This window comes from Epinephelus fuscoguttatus, linkage group LG20 (assembly GCF_011397635.1).
Source record: "Epinephelus fuscoguttatus linkage group LG20, E.fuscoguttatus.final_Chr_v1".
Classification (NCBI taxonomy): Eukaryota; Metazoa; Chordata; class Actinopteri; order Perciformes; family Serranidae; genus Epinephelus; species Epinephelus fuscoguttatus.
Genome location: NC_064771.1, coordinates 34,883,916 through 34,900,094, shown reverse-complemented (window position 1 = coordinate 34,900,094; position 16,179 = coordinate 34,883,916). Strand labels below are relative to the sequence as shown.

Genomic DNA, 16,179 nt, shown 5'->3' with positions numbered 1-16,179 from the left:
TCCCACTGGCGGCCCTGTGCAGACTTTTTTGCTCTTTTTTCCATGACAGTTGCCACACCACTAATTACCACACTTCCACTGACCACTGAGCTTCCAGAGAAATGTCTGAGGAAGCAGTTTAGGCCTCAAGAAGCTGTCTGTCTGGTGATCTGTCACAATCAATACCTTGTTGTGTGTTACTCTGACCCGTGACAGTCATGTGACCCAGACGACATCATGGACCCTCCCTGTGACGAGCAGCGGCGCCACGCTGCCTACCGCAGTTTCGGAAACCTCAGAGCTGGAGGGACAGAGAAACGGCGAGGTGACCGACCGGAGGCCCAGCCCGTCCATTGAGACGGAGATGTGAAAACCTGCAGCAGACTCTCCCTCCTGTCTGTCATTAGTGTTACCATAGCAACATGACATTTTTATCTGTATACATTTTCTGAAAGTCACATTTTCCCATAGCCCCAATTAAAGTTATATATCTTAAAATGTTTAGTTTCAAACCCACAGAACATTATTTAAAGAAACAGTTTGACATTTGGTTAAAAAAAAAATGGTTATTTGCTTTATTGTAGATGTTTAGATTGATTCCAATCTAACGTATGTACAGCAACAGCCGGCAGCTGGTTAGCTTAGCTTAGCATAAAGAGCTAGCCTGACTCTGTCCAAACTTAAATCCACCTATCAGCACCCAGTCTTCATGCTAAGGTAGGCTAACCAGTGGCTGGCTGTAGCTTCACATTGGTATTGATGTTTTATCAAAGTCTTTCCGAAGTTTTCTAGGAATAAATATGTCAGACTGAATTTTGGGGAGGTGTGTCTAGAATGATGCCTGAGACATTTAAAATATGTCCATAAATGTGTGTCTCTGTTGGACAGTGTCTTTGTTTTAACTGAAAAAACCTTCAGGGGAAATTTGGTAAAATATAAATTAGGATTTACTGGTCTCTGGTTCTTTCCCTAGGAAGTAATGTGGTTGTAAAGCTTCAGTCCCTTTAGGTCTACAAGTGATATTAATTCAAAATGTTTCTGAATAAAGTTCTGCTGTAACTCATCAGTGGTTTAGCCTCGATTCATAAAACTTTTCCACATCCTGTCTGCTAGATGTCTTCTGCTGGATTTTTTTTGTCCTGGTTCCAGACCTTTGAGTTCCCATCTACATCTCTGATCCAGATAGTTCTGGTGTTGTGCTCATTGACGGCTGACACAGTTATCACTGCTATCGATTATCAGCAGGATTTAAGTAGAGATTTTTGTCTTCCCTTTATGAGTGAGAAAACGTGATCAATTTACAAACTAAATTCAATAGAAGTGGAGTTGCTCATGTGGTCGAAGTTGACATCAACTATTTTGCTTTAAGTTCAAATTTGGTGAAATGTAAATCTGGTCCAATGACCAGCAACAAACCTCTTGCTGGTTTTAGCACCTCAGTCGCTAGAAGAAAATGTTGGCATTGAATGTTTCTGGACACGTTACATTTCTATGTTTCATAGGTAAATATCAACGTTTCTAAAGTGACGCAGTATATGAGCTGTGGAAGGATGGTAGACGAGATGGCTGCCAAGCTCCAGACCACTGTTCAGGACGAACAAACAACAAAACTGGCTGTGTTTTAGCGTGTCATTGCCGTGTTTCCAGTGGCTTTCTAGTCACCAAACTTGGGAGTTTTTTCGCAACCCATTGCTGTTTTTCCGGTGGGAATAGTACCATGAACAGCAGTTGTTTTTTACAGAGATATCGCTGCGGTTCCTGCTTTTTTTGGGAGGCCGGTAAAAAGTTCATAACAGTAGTCGAGTTGGCTTGGAATAAACACACAAATCAATTTCTCTGCATCTTTGTCATTTATAAATGGACATGCCGTAGTGATGTTGTTGATGATGTCGCCATCTTGTTAATGTGGGACTTGAGGCTTTTGTTCTAGGGTGGACCAGCAGAATTTCAGTTTTGTCCTAATTTAACTTTAGAAACTGATTGCTCACCCATTTACTTTGCCAAAATAATAATAATATAATAAATGTTATTTATAAAGTGCTTTTCAAAACAAAGTTACAAAGCGCAAATAAAATGGGGCAATTCTGAGGAAATGCAAAGAACAAAAAATAAAATAAAGATAAAATACCATCACTGAGGTAGATTAGCAAAGATTGGCAACTAATTGCCCTATCGATTGCACTGAGGTACATCAAATCAAACTAAATAAAATAAATAAAAGAATACAAAACTGACAACACAAGATAAAAACAATGAAGATAATCAAATGAGACATATATAAAATAAGCAGTGTGCTAAAACTAATAAAAGGCTTTTTTGAACAGATTTATTTTTAAGAAGCGATTTAAAAGATGTCACTGATCAGCAGCCTCAGATCCTTAGGCAGGGAGCTCCATAGCTGAAGGGCCTCAGTCACCTTTAGTCTGAGCCCTGCCTGAGGATCTGAGGCTGTGCCCTGGTTCATTGGGGATCAGCATCTCAATGATGTAGCTGGGGACAGAGCCATGAAAATCTTTAAAAGTGATCAGTAAAATCTTAAAATCAATTCTAAAACTGACTGGTAACCAGTGAAGAGAGGCTAAAAGGGGGCTGAGGTAGTCATGTTTTCCAGTGTTAGTTAAAGGCCGAGCAGCTGCATTTTGCACTAGCTAAAGCCGTCAGATGACTTTTTGGGTCAACCCTGAAGACAAGGAGTTGCAGCAGTCTTACTATGAAGAAATAAACACATGGATGACCTTCTCAAGATCATGTTGAGAGAGATCGGACCTGATTTTGGAGATGATTCTTCATTGAAATAAAGAGGACTGGCCAAGGTGGTTTTGTAGAATAATGATGGATTTTGGACGACCAAAGAGGATTATTTCTGATTTGCTTTAGGACACTCAGCAATTTTTGTCAGACAGACAGGATAAAAGATTTTTAAAATTGCCTTCCTCACTGGTTTTATGCAGAAGAAAAGGGGGCCAAGGATGGATCCTTGGGGAACAACGCAGGTCAGAGGGGTCGCAGAGGAGGAGCCGTTGCCAATGGTGACTGAGATCAGTTCGATAAATACAAAGTTTACAAAAAACAGGTAGTGATGGAGTTTATGGCTGCAGCATTGTTTGGTTCAGCAGAACCATTTGGGTTGTTCAAATTATACTTTTTGTAATTAAATAGTAAAATGCAAGGAATTTCTACGTAAACATCTGTACTAGTAATGCACCAACCCTGAAATCATCTTTATTTTCTTTAACAGATACCTGATACTTTCTGAAAGATAAAGCTGTATTTACATCAGTACTACAGTACAAAGAGTGTACTTCAGATGTTCGTATAATCTTTTCAGGAGAATATTAATTGTAAATAATGTATAAGTATGTTGATAACACTTCTTTTCAGCGGTGAGTGTCTGCAGGTATTTAGCACTGTAGAGCTGAAAACACTTACATGAATCATTTTTAAAAGGTCACATAGGCTGTTTTCACACAAATACCTTCATCACATAAACACCATTTAATGCAATTCAAACCTAAGAGGAAGATATCTTGAGAACTCTTTGAGACTCAAGCATTTTTCCTCTCCACCACTTGAGTCTGTCTGGACTGAGTAGCTGTGCTCTGTTCTTTGTCTCTGCTCCCTTCCCAGCCTTTACAACCTTTCAGGCTGAACAGTCGGCATGTTTTTATTCCCAGCGACAGGAAGGTTTTCTCAGTGCATGAGGCTATTCTGAGAAGGTCTACATTCCTGGCTCTGAATTGTTCTTCAGGGCCACAATAGAGCCTGAAGTTTGCTGCTACAAGCCTGTCCAAACTAACAAGACGTGTTTTTCTTCTCTGTCGCGGCTCGAGGGTAGAAAGACTGAGAGTAATCAGCGGCGAATCAACACGTCAGCTCTCCCATCTGACAAAGGAGATAAGACAGAGATGACGGAGCTGGTTTTCAATCGTTTATTTTCAACCATAATTAATGTTTTTATAATCAAGACAGAAGAACGAGAACATGTGGTATTTATAAACTGGTAGAAAACCAAAGCATGCCTTCGTCATTTGATTTTTAATGGAAGGATCAGCCTGTCAGATTCAGACTCCTGGTTTGAGCTTCTTAGCTTCAAAATAAAAGTGCAAGTGTGACAAAATCTGATTTACTTAAAGTCCAAAGGTCCAGTGTGTAGGATTTTGGGGAGAAATATTGGCTGTAATGGAATGCAATATAAGAAGTATGTTTCCTTTTGTGTATAATCACCTGAAAATAAGAATCATTGTGTTTATGTTAGTGTAGAATGAGTTTAAGCTTATGTAGGGTTTTTCAGCGTTTTTACCTGTTGAATTACCAGGTCCATTTTTTGGGGGGAGAAGAAGAGATTACTGCAGATAATTCGGTTCCTGTTAAAAAACTCCTGAACATCTGGATCTTAAGTTAACAGGAAAAAGGGTAAGCACTCATTAGCATGCCTACCAGCATTGGAAAACCTTGATGTATTCAGTGTTTTTACTGGTTCAGCTCATCGTATCCATTTGTTTTGCAGAGGATTAGACCTCTGTCAATTCGGTCTCACTCTGAAAGTGTCAAAAACTGGCACTTGGTCAGTGAGTTCTGGTGTTAGACACTGATGAAAAAAGCCGTCCTTTCACGTTGACATGATGCGCAGCCAGTTGTCGTTATTGTTAAAAGCCACCTGGCGGCGTTGAGGAGACACAGCAGGACAACAACTAAAGGTAAAGGATAACTTTGGTATTTTTCAATCTGGGCCCTATTTCCCCATGTGTATGTGTGCGTATGATTCATAGGTACAACTCATTCTAAAATTGGTTCAGTATTGAGGGAGGTGGATGCGAAATGAGCTAAAACAGTAACGGGGGCAAATGTGTCCCGTTTAAGTTTGCGCATTAAAAGTGCTTTTTATTCGCCACTGATCGGTTCAGATCGCCAGTGTTATCTCTGTAAATAGCATACTAAGTGTTTCCCTTACCCTTCACTTGCTCTGGGCTGTGACATCATCTCGCGAGAGCTTTGCTTGTTGCCGGAAGAAAACAGAGGAGCCATGCTGAGCGCCGCTCAGAGTGGCACTGGTTGTCCTGGAGTACAGCTGAGAGTTTTACTTCATCGATTGAAAACAATGGTTCGTGTCTGTGCTTATCCGAATTGCAAGAACAGGATGTCGCGCAACACCCCGTACAGCTTTCATAGGCTGCCTTTGTCGGACAGTGAGATGCTGAAGTTGTGGCTAGTTGTGCTACAAATGGATGCTAACACTCCTGTCCAGACACTGCGCCTTGCAGACCATCGGGTCTGCAGTGCTCACTTCTCCCAAGATGACTACTGCCAGCCGAAGAAGAGAAGACATCCAATCCCGAAACACCTCTTCCTCAAGAAAACGGCTGTCCCACGAGTAAAGAGAGGTACAGACACAGTGGAGCAAAACAAACACTGGCGATCTGAACCAGTCAGTGGCGAAAAAAAGCACTTTTAATGCGCAAGCTTATACGGGACACATTTGCCCCCGTTACCGTTTTAGTTCATTTCGCATCTGCCTCCCTCACTACTGAACCAATTTTAGAATGAGTTGTACCTATGAATCATACGCACACATACACATGGGGAAATAGGGCCCAGGTTGAAAAATACCAAAGTTATCCTTTAACTATACAGACCAGTGAGCAGTGATAACTAACACATCTTTGGGGTCATCAGGTGGGAACCTCCTTTCACCACTGTTTCGTCTAGTTGGTCCCACGACACCTCCAGGAGGTCTAGACAGTGATCTCTGGCGTCCCAGAGACACTCCCCTAATGCCAGGTCTCACTGCTCCCCACACCGACCCAACAACCTCCTTTACTTTACCTATACTACCACAGAGGAGGTAGACCCAGGGAGGGAAGCCTTGCTAGGCTATAACACTCCCCCGCCAGGTTAGGCTGTACAGCCTACCTCCCCAAGACGAGCCCTCACAACAATTTCTGCCTTACCTATACTACCACAGAGGAGGTAGACCCAGGGAAAGTAGCCTAATAAAGGCTATAACACTTGCCAGGTTTGTTTCAAGAAAAAATGTTGGATATGTATGTTTCTGCAAACAACATTTGTACGTTATTATGTAGCTCAGATGTTTAATTCAACAACACTGTGGTAATCAGGTGGTTAGGTTTAGGAACAAAGAACACTTGGTCATCTTTAGGACAAGATCATGTTTTGTCTTAAAATAAAAATGTCAATTCACAGTGTTGTACCAACGTAGTGCTTTTATTTTGAAAGAGACTGAATGCAAACTGTACATTTCCTGTGAAAACAGAAGTGTATTTTGAAAACAGACAATGCATGTAACAGGCTGAAGTTGACACGGCGTCCCAGAACGTCAACATCCAACACACCCAGGGTACCTTGGACGTCATATGTGGACGTGGAAAGTCCATGACCAAACGTGGACATGTGACAAGGTCGCAGTATGAATGTGTTGCATATAATTCGCCTCCTGAACATCTGGATCTTATCAGAGAAAACGAGTGAGCACACATTAGACCAGCGGCCTGTCTCTGACAAGCTGAACAGAGTTGGAAAAACACTGATTGGTAACATGAAAGTTATTTATTCAGTGTTTTTACTAGTTTAAATCACCATATCTGTTTGTTTGCAAGAGGAGGAGACCTCTTCCAATAATTTGGCTCCAAGTAAAAACCTCCTGAGCCGTGGACTCTGAGGGAATCAGTGTTCAAGCTGTAGACAGTCTTTACCAAATGTAGTAATGTGTCGTAAAGAACTCAGTACTGATGTTTATGAACCAACAGCAGCACTTCAAGAGTTCTGGCTCAGAGACACAAATAACTACAATCTTTTCCACCAAATTTCTCTCAAATATGTTACATTTTTCTTTCTTTGATTTAATTTCTTCACTTTTACCTGGAGAAATGAAACTTGAGAAGCTCAGGATGAGAGCGATGGTACACTGTCAAACATTTTAAAGAACTCATAAAACCCCTGTAACGATTTGCTGACTGTGTCCTCAGAAGCCGCACTGTACCACATATTAGAGTTATTATTGGATTGTAACATGTGTTATGTCATAGAGTCAGATCGATATAGAAAAGGTCTTTCCATTTGATGTGGGATTTTAAACCGATTCTTCTCTGTTTTGTTCTTCTGCTGACGTCTTTACTCGAAAGTAACAAAATAAAAGGCTGTAATAATAAGATTATTCTACTGTTGAGCTGCGGGTGAGGAAGTCATTGGGGGAATCATTTATTAAGTGTGAGGCTTTAGCGCTCTTGGAGTGTGTGAATGTGTGTGTGTGTGTGTGTGTGTGTGTGTGTGTGTGTGTGAATGGTAGTATTTATAGTGTGTGCGCGAGGGCTGGAAGTGGAAGGGCCGAGCCAATATTCTTCCTGCCTCAGGCTCCGAGTATTGATTTCCCTTCGCGCTAGCAAGTGCAGCTATAAATATCTGCCATGCTTGGAAACACTAATGACATGAGACACACACACACACATATACACACACTCATAAACATCTAAACACAAAGCTGATTGAATGACCACAGTTGATGGTTTGTTTGTTTTTGATGTTTGAGACATCTCTAACGGCGTGAAAACATCATTTCACATTAGCGTTTGTTGTGGAGCAACTGATGCATGAGAAAAATCTACATTTGTAATTTGTAACATCTCAAGTCTTTGGAGCTGGATAGGACAATTCTGATCAGTAGTTTCATGTCCTTGAATTTGTTTCCTGTCCTAAAATTACACATCATTCCCTTAAATAACAATTTGTGTCCTACAAAACCATATTCACCCAAGTGTAAGACAGTATTCTTTCTGGTCAGCCTAATTATATTCAGCCCGTCCTCATTCCTAGATCATCAAAAGCTGATGCGTTGTCATGCCCCTCAGCATCTGATATCGACAACAAAGGCATCCTGTTTATGAGACACAGCTTATAACTACCTTCAGTGTAAACCCTCTGCAGCAACATGTGACGCTGAGAGCAACTGAAAAAGCAAGAAGGTCTGCGTATGGGGAGGTGGAGGCGTCAAACGAAACAAGACTTCAACCCTCAAGACTGTTGTTTGTGTATGTACGATCGATATGCACTCACTTCACTCACATTATGTAGCTTTATTGCTTTAACCTGACTGCGACCATTTCACCACATTAACCACATGTTCCACAAAGAGACACTCAAGGTTACCTTGTGCATCGCTATCAGACGCCGTGACAAAGGCAAGGTACATGATGACCTTTCTAAGCTACATCGCCGCTGGTCGCCATTATAGTTTAACAGTAGCTATGTTTACATGCACAAAATTTCTTAATCAGATTAAAAACTTGAGGGATTGGAAATTCAGAATCCACTGTTTGTATGGGTACTAAATCAAATAATCCAATCATGACGTGCATATGCACCAAGTTTTATTGAGAATATCAGCATTTTGACATGTGCAGAGTTGTCCAATTTCCCTAAAATAACCACAGAAGAAGAGGGAGTACTTCCGCCGTTGCTGTAAACAAACGCTGATGCTGCTCCACTTTACTCTTTTGTGCTTTCCCCTGTTCTCTTTATACATCCATGGCTTTTCCCTGCACTCAGAATGGACCTGCACCAGGTTCTGAAAGCTGTACTTTTGTTTCTATTGTTCTCCGTGATCAAGCTACGGCAATGCGTACTGCTCTTGCGTTACAGGAGGAGAGAGCGGGAGGAAATGACCATCCCTCCAAGTTTAGTGCTGCTGCCCCCTCCTCCACAAAAGACCAGAAGCCAGTGGATGAAGGTTAGAAGTAAAGACTGGTGGGAGCAGGTGGTGTGTATTGGCAACCAACCAGTTCAGCTTCAACTCCGCCATGTTCACGGCTTGCCACAAAACAGTGCAAAGGCGGCGGAAATGCGTCACGTTGACATAGGGCACACATGCGCAGTGAGGTTAATTTTACCCCAAACAGGAAGTCACGATTGGAATAAGTGTGTACATGGACGCGGTTCAGAATAAGGATCCGCATAAACCACCCCTCTCAATCGGAGCACAATTTCTTTCCGAATGAGCCGAATCAGATCAAAATCCTCCAACTGACATGTTTACATGAAACGTTTTTATTATGATGGTCCCTTTATTCCAAATATTTGTGTCCATGTAAGCATAGCTAGTGCCCAGTGGTGTTGGCTGAAGCTGAAGAGACACAAAGAAAAGAAGCACAGGAAACCAGCAAAGACAAAGGGCGCACCCACCTTTCATCCATAACATTGGCGTACAGTCGTCCAACAGGGTTCCTATTGTCTGTGCGAATGCGAACAGAGCTATGTAGTTCTCAGGGGAGATGACTCCTTTTATTATCACTTATGATTTTTTTTTTTTTTTTTTATTTTGAACATGTAAACCATACAGCACTGAAATCAGACAAAACAGTAAGTGAACAAGAAAATAATACTATTAATAATAGAAAATAATGATAAAAAGAACAAAACAAACGACGAACGATTAAAAAGAAAAGTTACATCTAACATAAGTCAACATGCTCGAAAAGGAGTAGAATGAAGTAAAAACTTTTATAATTCTACCCCCTAATCTGTATTCTTAGATAATGCAATCATATTTTTTATACACCAAGTAAAAAAAAAAAAAAATTATCTGTACAAAATAACTATAAATTTCACACACTCAAATCCAATATTTATGGACTAGTATATATATATATATATATATATATATATATATAAAATATATTATATTTTAAATATTATATAATATTTTCTCACTTTACTTTCTTTTTATATTTATACATAATTGTATTAAATCTTCTAATTTATAACATAATTAGACTATATATATAGTATTACTACACTATTATTTGAATATATACCATATATATATATATATATATATATATGTATATGGTGTATATATATATATATATATATACATATATATATATAATACATAATATAATATTATAACATATATTATATACCCTTGGAGTTAAACCCTTTCTTCCCCGTACTTTGTAAAAATCATATGTTTGTATTTCTTTTTAAACTGGGTGATGTTTGAACATTGTTGAAGCTCCACATACAGTCTGTTCCATGATCTTACTCCACTGATTGTCATACAAAATCTTTTCACAGTTGTTCGGTACCTGCAAGTTTTGAAATTTAACTTTCCTCTTAAATTATACCCTCCCTCTCTTCCATAAAACATGTTTTGTAAGTGGATTGGTGCTGATTTATTCCTAATTTTGCACATAAATTGTGCTGTTTGAAATTCAACAATGTCATGAAATTTCATTATTTTAGATTTATGAAATAGTGATTATGTTTACAATGTTGTGCTTCTGTAACCACGATGTGCTCCAGAATTCTTAAGTTAGATTTTTATCGAAGTGTGGATGATTCACAATTTGAGAGCACAAGTTGCTCATTGAACGCAGTAATTTGTCCATTTTACTGCAGCTTCCAGGCTCTGTGCATTTCCATCCTGACCACCTGTGCAGCAACGCCCCATCATGTGACCTGAGCTCCACCTTTTCTCTTTTTTACAAAACACCAGCAAATTCTTGAAATAACGGATTAATTACCTTCGTGTTATCTGGATAAAGGTTCATGATTTTTGTCCTGATAGAGCTGCAGTGGACAAAAAACATTGAGATATTTATAGAGAATTGGAAGCTGCGTTCAAGACACTGCCTGTATTAGATCATCTGTTCGTGCACACACACACAGTCCTGCTCTCTGCTCGTGTCTGAACACTTTACAACCAAATCAGCGGCAAAGTTACACAACCTGCAAAGCCTCTTTTCCTTGATTCAACCTGCAGAACTCAAAGGTCACAGACGGCATCAACAACTCTGTGAGGATTGGATTAAAAAGCTCGACCCAAACAGATCACAGTCAGCCAGTGATTGGCCGCCTAACAAAGTCACTGATGATGAGTTTAACAGAAAACCCCGAATGACTCTAGCTACATCTCTGTTCCTTAAGTTCTTTGTGATGACAGGTCTTAATAAGCGTCTAGCAGGTCTTGGCTCGGCCACGCTGAGTCTTAAGACGTACCAGGAGGTTCTGACTGAGCTCATTCAAGCCAGCTTTGGTTATGTAAATCAGAATTTCAAAGAGCAATGCAGGCACGACGCTCACACTGGGATTACATGACCACACTGCTGTTTACAGTGGGTTATAAAAAAACAAAAAGTGACCCACAAAACAAGGGCTTCTGTGTAACTGAGCTCCTGTGGTAAATTAGCTCCTCAGCATGAACTGGACTGGAGGCAAATCCCTTCGTTTAGGAGGAAAATCCAATTTACTCTTCTGGAAGTTTCACAGTAAACTCTCTGTGGCCCAGACTTTGACTGAATGATAAAGAACTACTAGAAACCCAGTTATGAATCCTTGCTGCCATGTTTACAGCATATTCTGTGTCATAACGAGGACTAATATCTTTGTGTTCTGAGAATAAAAGAGACTGATTAGGTTTTTGCCGTGTTTGTAGCCACACTGGTGTCCTGGCGCTAAAGATGGTGACGTCTGTTGGTCACTTGTTCCAGTCTCCAGATAATTAATCCTGATAACTCTGCACTACCGTACACATCAGATTATCCATTTGTTAAACATTTAAGCTTGAGACAGGATGCCTTGAATTTCTGTTAATCCCAGATGTTCCAGATTAATACTATTGAATTCATATTTTAATTTTAACTGACAGCTGATTCTCATTCCCAACTTGCCAAATACTGCTGCACTGTTAGCACGATGTTTGCTTCCCTGTGAATTCTGATCCAAATCATCCTGTTTTCTTCTAAAGCTAACCACTTGCATTTGTTGCACAAGAAAATAGACCAAGGGAAAGACTTTATGCATCTAATGTGCAGAAACCGTACATTTCCTGTGAAAATGGAAGTGTATTTTGAAAAGACACAATGCATGTAACAGATGTAAATTGACACGCTGTCCAGGAACATCAGCAACAGACACAGGAGGATACCTGCTACGTCATATGTAGATGGGGAAGTCCGCTGACAAAGCGGTGATATTTGACGAGTTGGGGTGAGAACATGTTTAATATGACCATTTTTAGCGAAGACAGTCATTTTTTTCCAGCGCATTCTGCACCTTTGAAGCATGATCCTGACTTAGTGTTAAGCAAAACTATCTTTGCTTTTTTGTGTCTGTCTGAAGCAAAGGAAGGAATGTTATCTTTCAGTCCAGCACCTTTGGAACCAGCAGTAAGCCTTCAGACGTGGTACCTAGACCCTCGGTGTGTTCAGACAGTCCTCTTAAATGTGGGCGGGGTTGTTGTCACTCACTGCTCCGTCCAGCACTCGCTGTATTTCCTCATCAGCGGTGACACAGATGGAAGTCTGCACCTGGTTTATCGTCCACAGAACGAGGCTGCACGCCCACATTTTCACAACAAAATAGAACAGGCTGCAGTGAGAGTCTCTCTCCATGGGATATTTAAAAATAGCAGCTTTGTGCATTTAGTCCTTCTCAGGCAAGCTCAGGGGTTTAGTGTTGCTGTAGCCCACAGGAAGTGAGGATTAGAATATATGACCTTCACATAATCCGCTCCAAATGAATCTATATTTTTAAAGTCATTACTAAAAGTGTGTGTCATATAAAAACTAAAGTGATGGTCAAAGTTGTCACAGTGAAATTTAAGGTGTGCTGATGGATTCACGTCATCAACTCATGCATTGAGTAACATTACAAGTTAACGTTCCACCTTAAAAGTTGCCGGCAGTCGGCCCAGTGAATGAAGAGAGGTTACATAAATCTAGGACCCTACAATACCAGAGTAGCGACACATATTGGTCATACGTAAAGTTGGTTACATGCCCTCTAGTGGCGGGATAGCGCGTTGCATATCCGACCAAGAACCGACTGAACTTTAGTATCGCTGCATTGCTGCCGACCAGGAATTCTTGTGTGTTTCCAAAGTCAAGCAAACCTAAAAGCATAATCTACCATAATCTACCGTAATAGGTGCATCGGTGACCCGTTTACAGGTAAAAAAAAACAAAAACAAAAACAAAAAGCAGTAGTCTACCATAATGTTACTCTCTATATTTTGAAATAAACAAATTATAAGCATGACTTAATATGACCAAGACAGCTAAAAGTAAAAACAAGGACGTTTTCATCGATTTACAAGCAAGTGTGCGTCAGACATACTGTAAGTGAATGGGTTTTCTGGTCGGAAAGGTAATGCCCTCATGTCCCACTAGAGGGCGCGTGAGGCTTGACTTCAGCATACCACAGGAGTCAATGGAAGTGTCCTCACTCTGGTATTGTAGGGTCCTACATAAAACCAGAGTGAGCGTCCTCTACTGACCAATCAGACTGCAGTGTTCACAGCTCCATTTTTTAGTACCAGATCTGTGTGCTAGGTACCCCAACAGAGGGGGGACCAAACATGGGGACGCTAAGGAACGCTTCTGTTGGGACCATCCACAACTTTTCACTGTGGAAATGGAAATAAAAACATGCTGAACCGTACCGCTCAGTGGAAACAAGGCTTTAATGTAATGCAGACTCTTACGTGTAGTGCTGAAGAACACGCTGCTTCACGAAAGTCTGCCAGTGAAAGTCTGAACCATGATGGAGAGACGTGAGCGTGATGTGACGGAGAAGCATCCAGTAGACATGAGACATGCACAGAAGCACAATAGCCTCACAAGCTGAGTCTTACAACAAACAACAGCGAGTCCTTGCCATTTCCTGTCGGGAGTGTGCCCCCAGAACTGGATATTTTAAGCCATAACCAAGTGTTTTTCTTTTGTGCCTAATCCTAACCACATTTTAAGCCCAGCATTGTGGGCTGTCGCATAAGATTAGTCTCACCTGGGGACCTCTAGTCATTAGTAATAACTGTAGACATAATCTGTGATCTCAATCCTGTGCAAATCTGCCATGACTGCATTTTGTCAAGTAAAAACATCACTGTAGGTGAAGACTCACATGATGTGTCGTCACCTGATGTACTGTTGGTGTGTAAATGTTTATTAGAGCAGCTTTAATATGAACACCTGCTCAAAATGTCCCATAAATCTGTGTGCAGAGCGGCAGACGGTGTTTCTAACAGGTGTAACCATTAATGTATACAGACACTGCAGGTGGTGACAGCGAGTGGGTCACAGATCGACCATGCGTATTAAAGGGATGAGTCAGAGCTTTGCGTTTGGCCGAGTCACCTCTCAGTGAGTCTGAGCCCTGTCCTACTTTCCTCGCTCACAAAGGTCGTCACAACATCACCGTGCTGTAGCAACCGCTGTTGCTAAGGAAGTTTTAATGAGAGCAGGGCTGATAGGGATTTGTCAGGGCTGCTGAGGATTTCTTCTTCTTCTTCTTCTTTTTCCAGCCGGTGTCACATCTGGTGTTTGGCTGCTGTATGTAAGAGGAGTCTGACTGAAGGTGGTCACAGTGATCCATCTCATGTTCACATGTTCACATGTACAGACAGGTCTGATGATACGGGCCAGTACAATCACTCAAACACAGAGTGTACATGTGTCACTTAGCTGTTATGTAATGACCTTAAAATATCCCTTTAATATTTCTCTGCTGTTAAATACCTGATAAAGTCACGGCCTCACAGAGTGTTCATACGTGTCACCATCACAGTGTTTTCATGAGGCTTCTCCTCTCCTCTCCTTTTGCTTCTTTCTTTCATGTCCTTTTCTTCCCTTCACTCATTTCCTCCTCTCCTCTCATCCCCTCTCCCCCTCTCCTTTACCCTCTCCTTCTTTCCTCTTGTTTCCTCCTCTCCTTTCTCCTCGTTTTCCACATCTCCTCTTCTCTCCCTTTCCTTCCCTCTCCCCTCCTCCTCTTTCCTTCTCTCCTTGCTCTCCTGTCTCCTCATCTCCTTTCTTGTCATCTTTTCCTCTCCGTCCTTGTTTCCTTCTCTCCTCTTTCATGACCTTTTTCCTCCTCTCCTCTCATCCTCTCTCCCATCTTGTTTCCTTATCCCCTCCCCTCCTCTCCTTTACCCTCTCCTTCTCTCCTCTCTTGTTTCCTCCTCTCCTCTCCTCTGTCCCCGTTTTCCACATCTCCTCTTCTCTCTCTTTCCTTTTCTCCTTGCTCTCTTCTCTCCTCATCTCCTCTCTTGTCATCTTTCTCCTCTCCTTTCCTGTTTCCTCCTCTCCTCTCCTCTGCACCACTCTTTCATGTCCTTTTTCCTTCTCTCCTCTCATCCTCTCTCCTATACTTTTGTTTCTTGTTTTCTTATCTCCTCTCCTCCTCTCCTTTACCCTCTCCTTCTTTCCTCTATTGTTTCCTCCTCTCCTTTCTCCTTGTTTTCCACATCTCCTCTTCTCTCCCTTTCCTTCCCTCTCCTCTCCTCTTTCCTTTCCTCCTTGCTCTCTTCTCTCATCTCCTCTCTTGTCATATTTCTCCTCTTCTTTCTTGTTTCATTCTCTCCTCTCCTTTTGCATCAGTCTTTCATGTCCTTTCTCCTTCTCTCCTCTCATCCTCTCTCCTTTCCTTTCCTTTCTTGTTTCCTTATCCCCTCTTTTCCTCTCCTGTCCTCTCCTTTCTCTCTCTCCTTTTTTCTCCTCTCTCCCTCTCTCCTCTCCTCGTCTCCTCTCTGGTCCGCTTTTCTTTCCTCCTTTTATGTCTTTTTTTCTCTTCTCTCTTGTTTCCTCTTCTCCTCTCTCCTCTTGTTTCCACCTCTCCTCTCTTTTTTTCCTCCCCTCTCTTGTTCCCACCTCTCCTCTCTCCTCTCCCTCCCTCCTCTCCTCGGTTTGTTTTCCTCTCCTCCGGAGCACATGAGGTTCAATGTGCCCGGGCTGCAGGGGGGGAGCAGGGGGAGGAGAGCAGGGGGAGGAGTGCGGGACACGGCGGCTTCTCATTGGATAAAAGTAGGTCAAGCCGGCCCACTCATGTGACCCAGCATTCCTCTCTCCAGGCTGTGCGCGCGTGTGTGTCCGTGTGTGTGTGTGTGTGTGTGTGTGTGTGTGTGTGTGTCCTCACTTATTAATCATCCAGAACTAAAGAATATGTATTGAAATATCATAAATTCATGAATGGAGGCTTCAGACAACAAAACTGTCAGCCGGTCTCTTCACTCATGTGTCACCAGCTGTGCGCTTTAACTCTTTACAGGAGAGACTCGCGCGTCTCTTCTGATCAAAGGAAGTTGGGAGAGTATTCAAATTAATAACTTATGATAAATAACATTTTGTGAGGTCAGGATTATTTAGGATTTCAAAGGCATTGTGTTTTGAAAAGAGTATTTGTGTGCGTAAA

The 16,179-nt window shown here is 41.5% G+C and overlaps 1 protein-coding gene across 1 annotated transcript in view; it reads left to right on the top strand.

The window, feature by feature from the left end:
- stxbp4 (syntaxin binding protein 4) overlaps positions 1–933 on the top strand; it is a 79,425-nt gene extending 78,492 nt beyond the window's left edge. The window contains exon 23 of the mRNA XM_049563269.1: positions 196–933. Within this exon, the coding sequence (XP_049419226.1) occupies positions 196–349 (154 nt within the window). The 3' untranslated portion in view covers positions 350–933. The remainder of the gene's footprint in view (positions 1–195) is intronic.
- Positions 934–16,179: the final 15,246 nt, after the last annotated feature.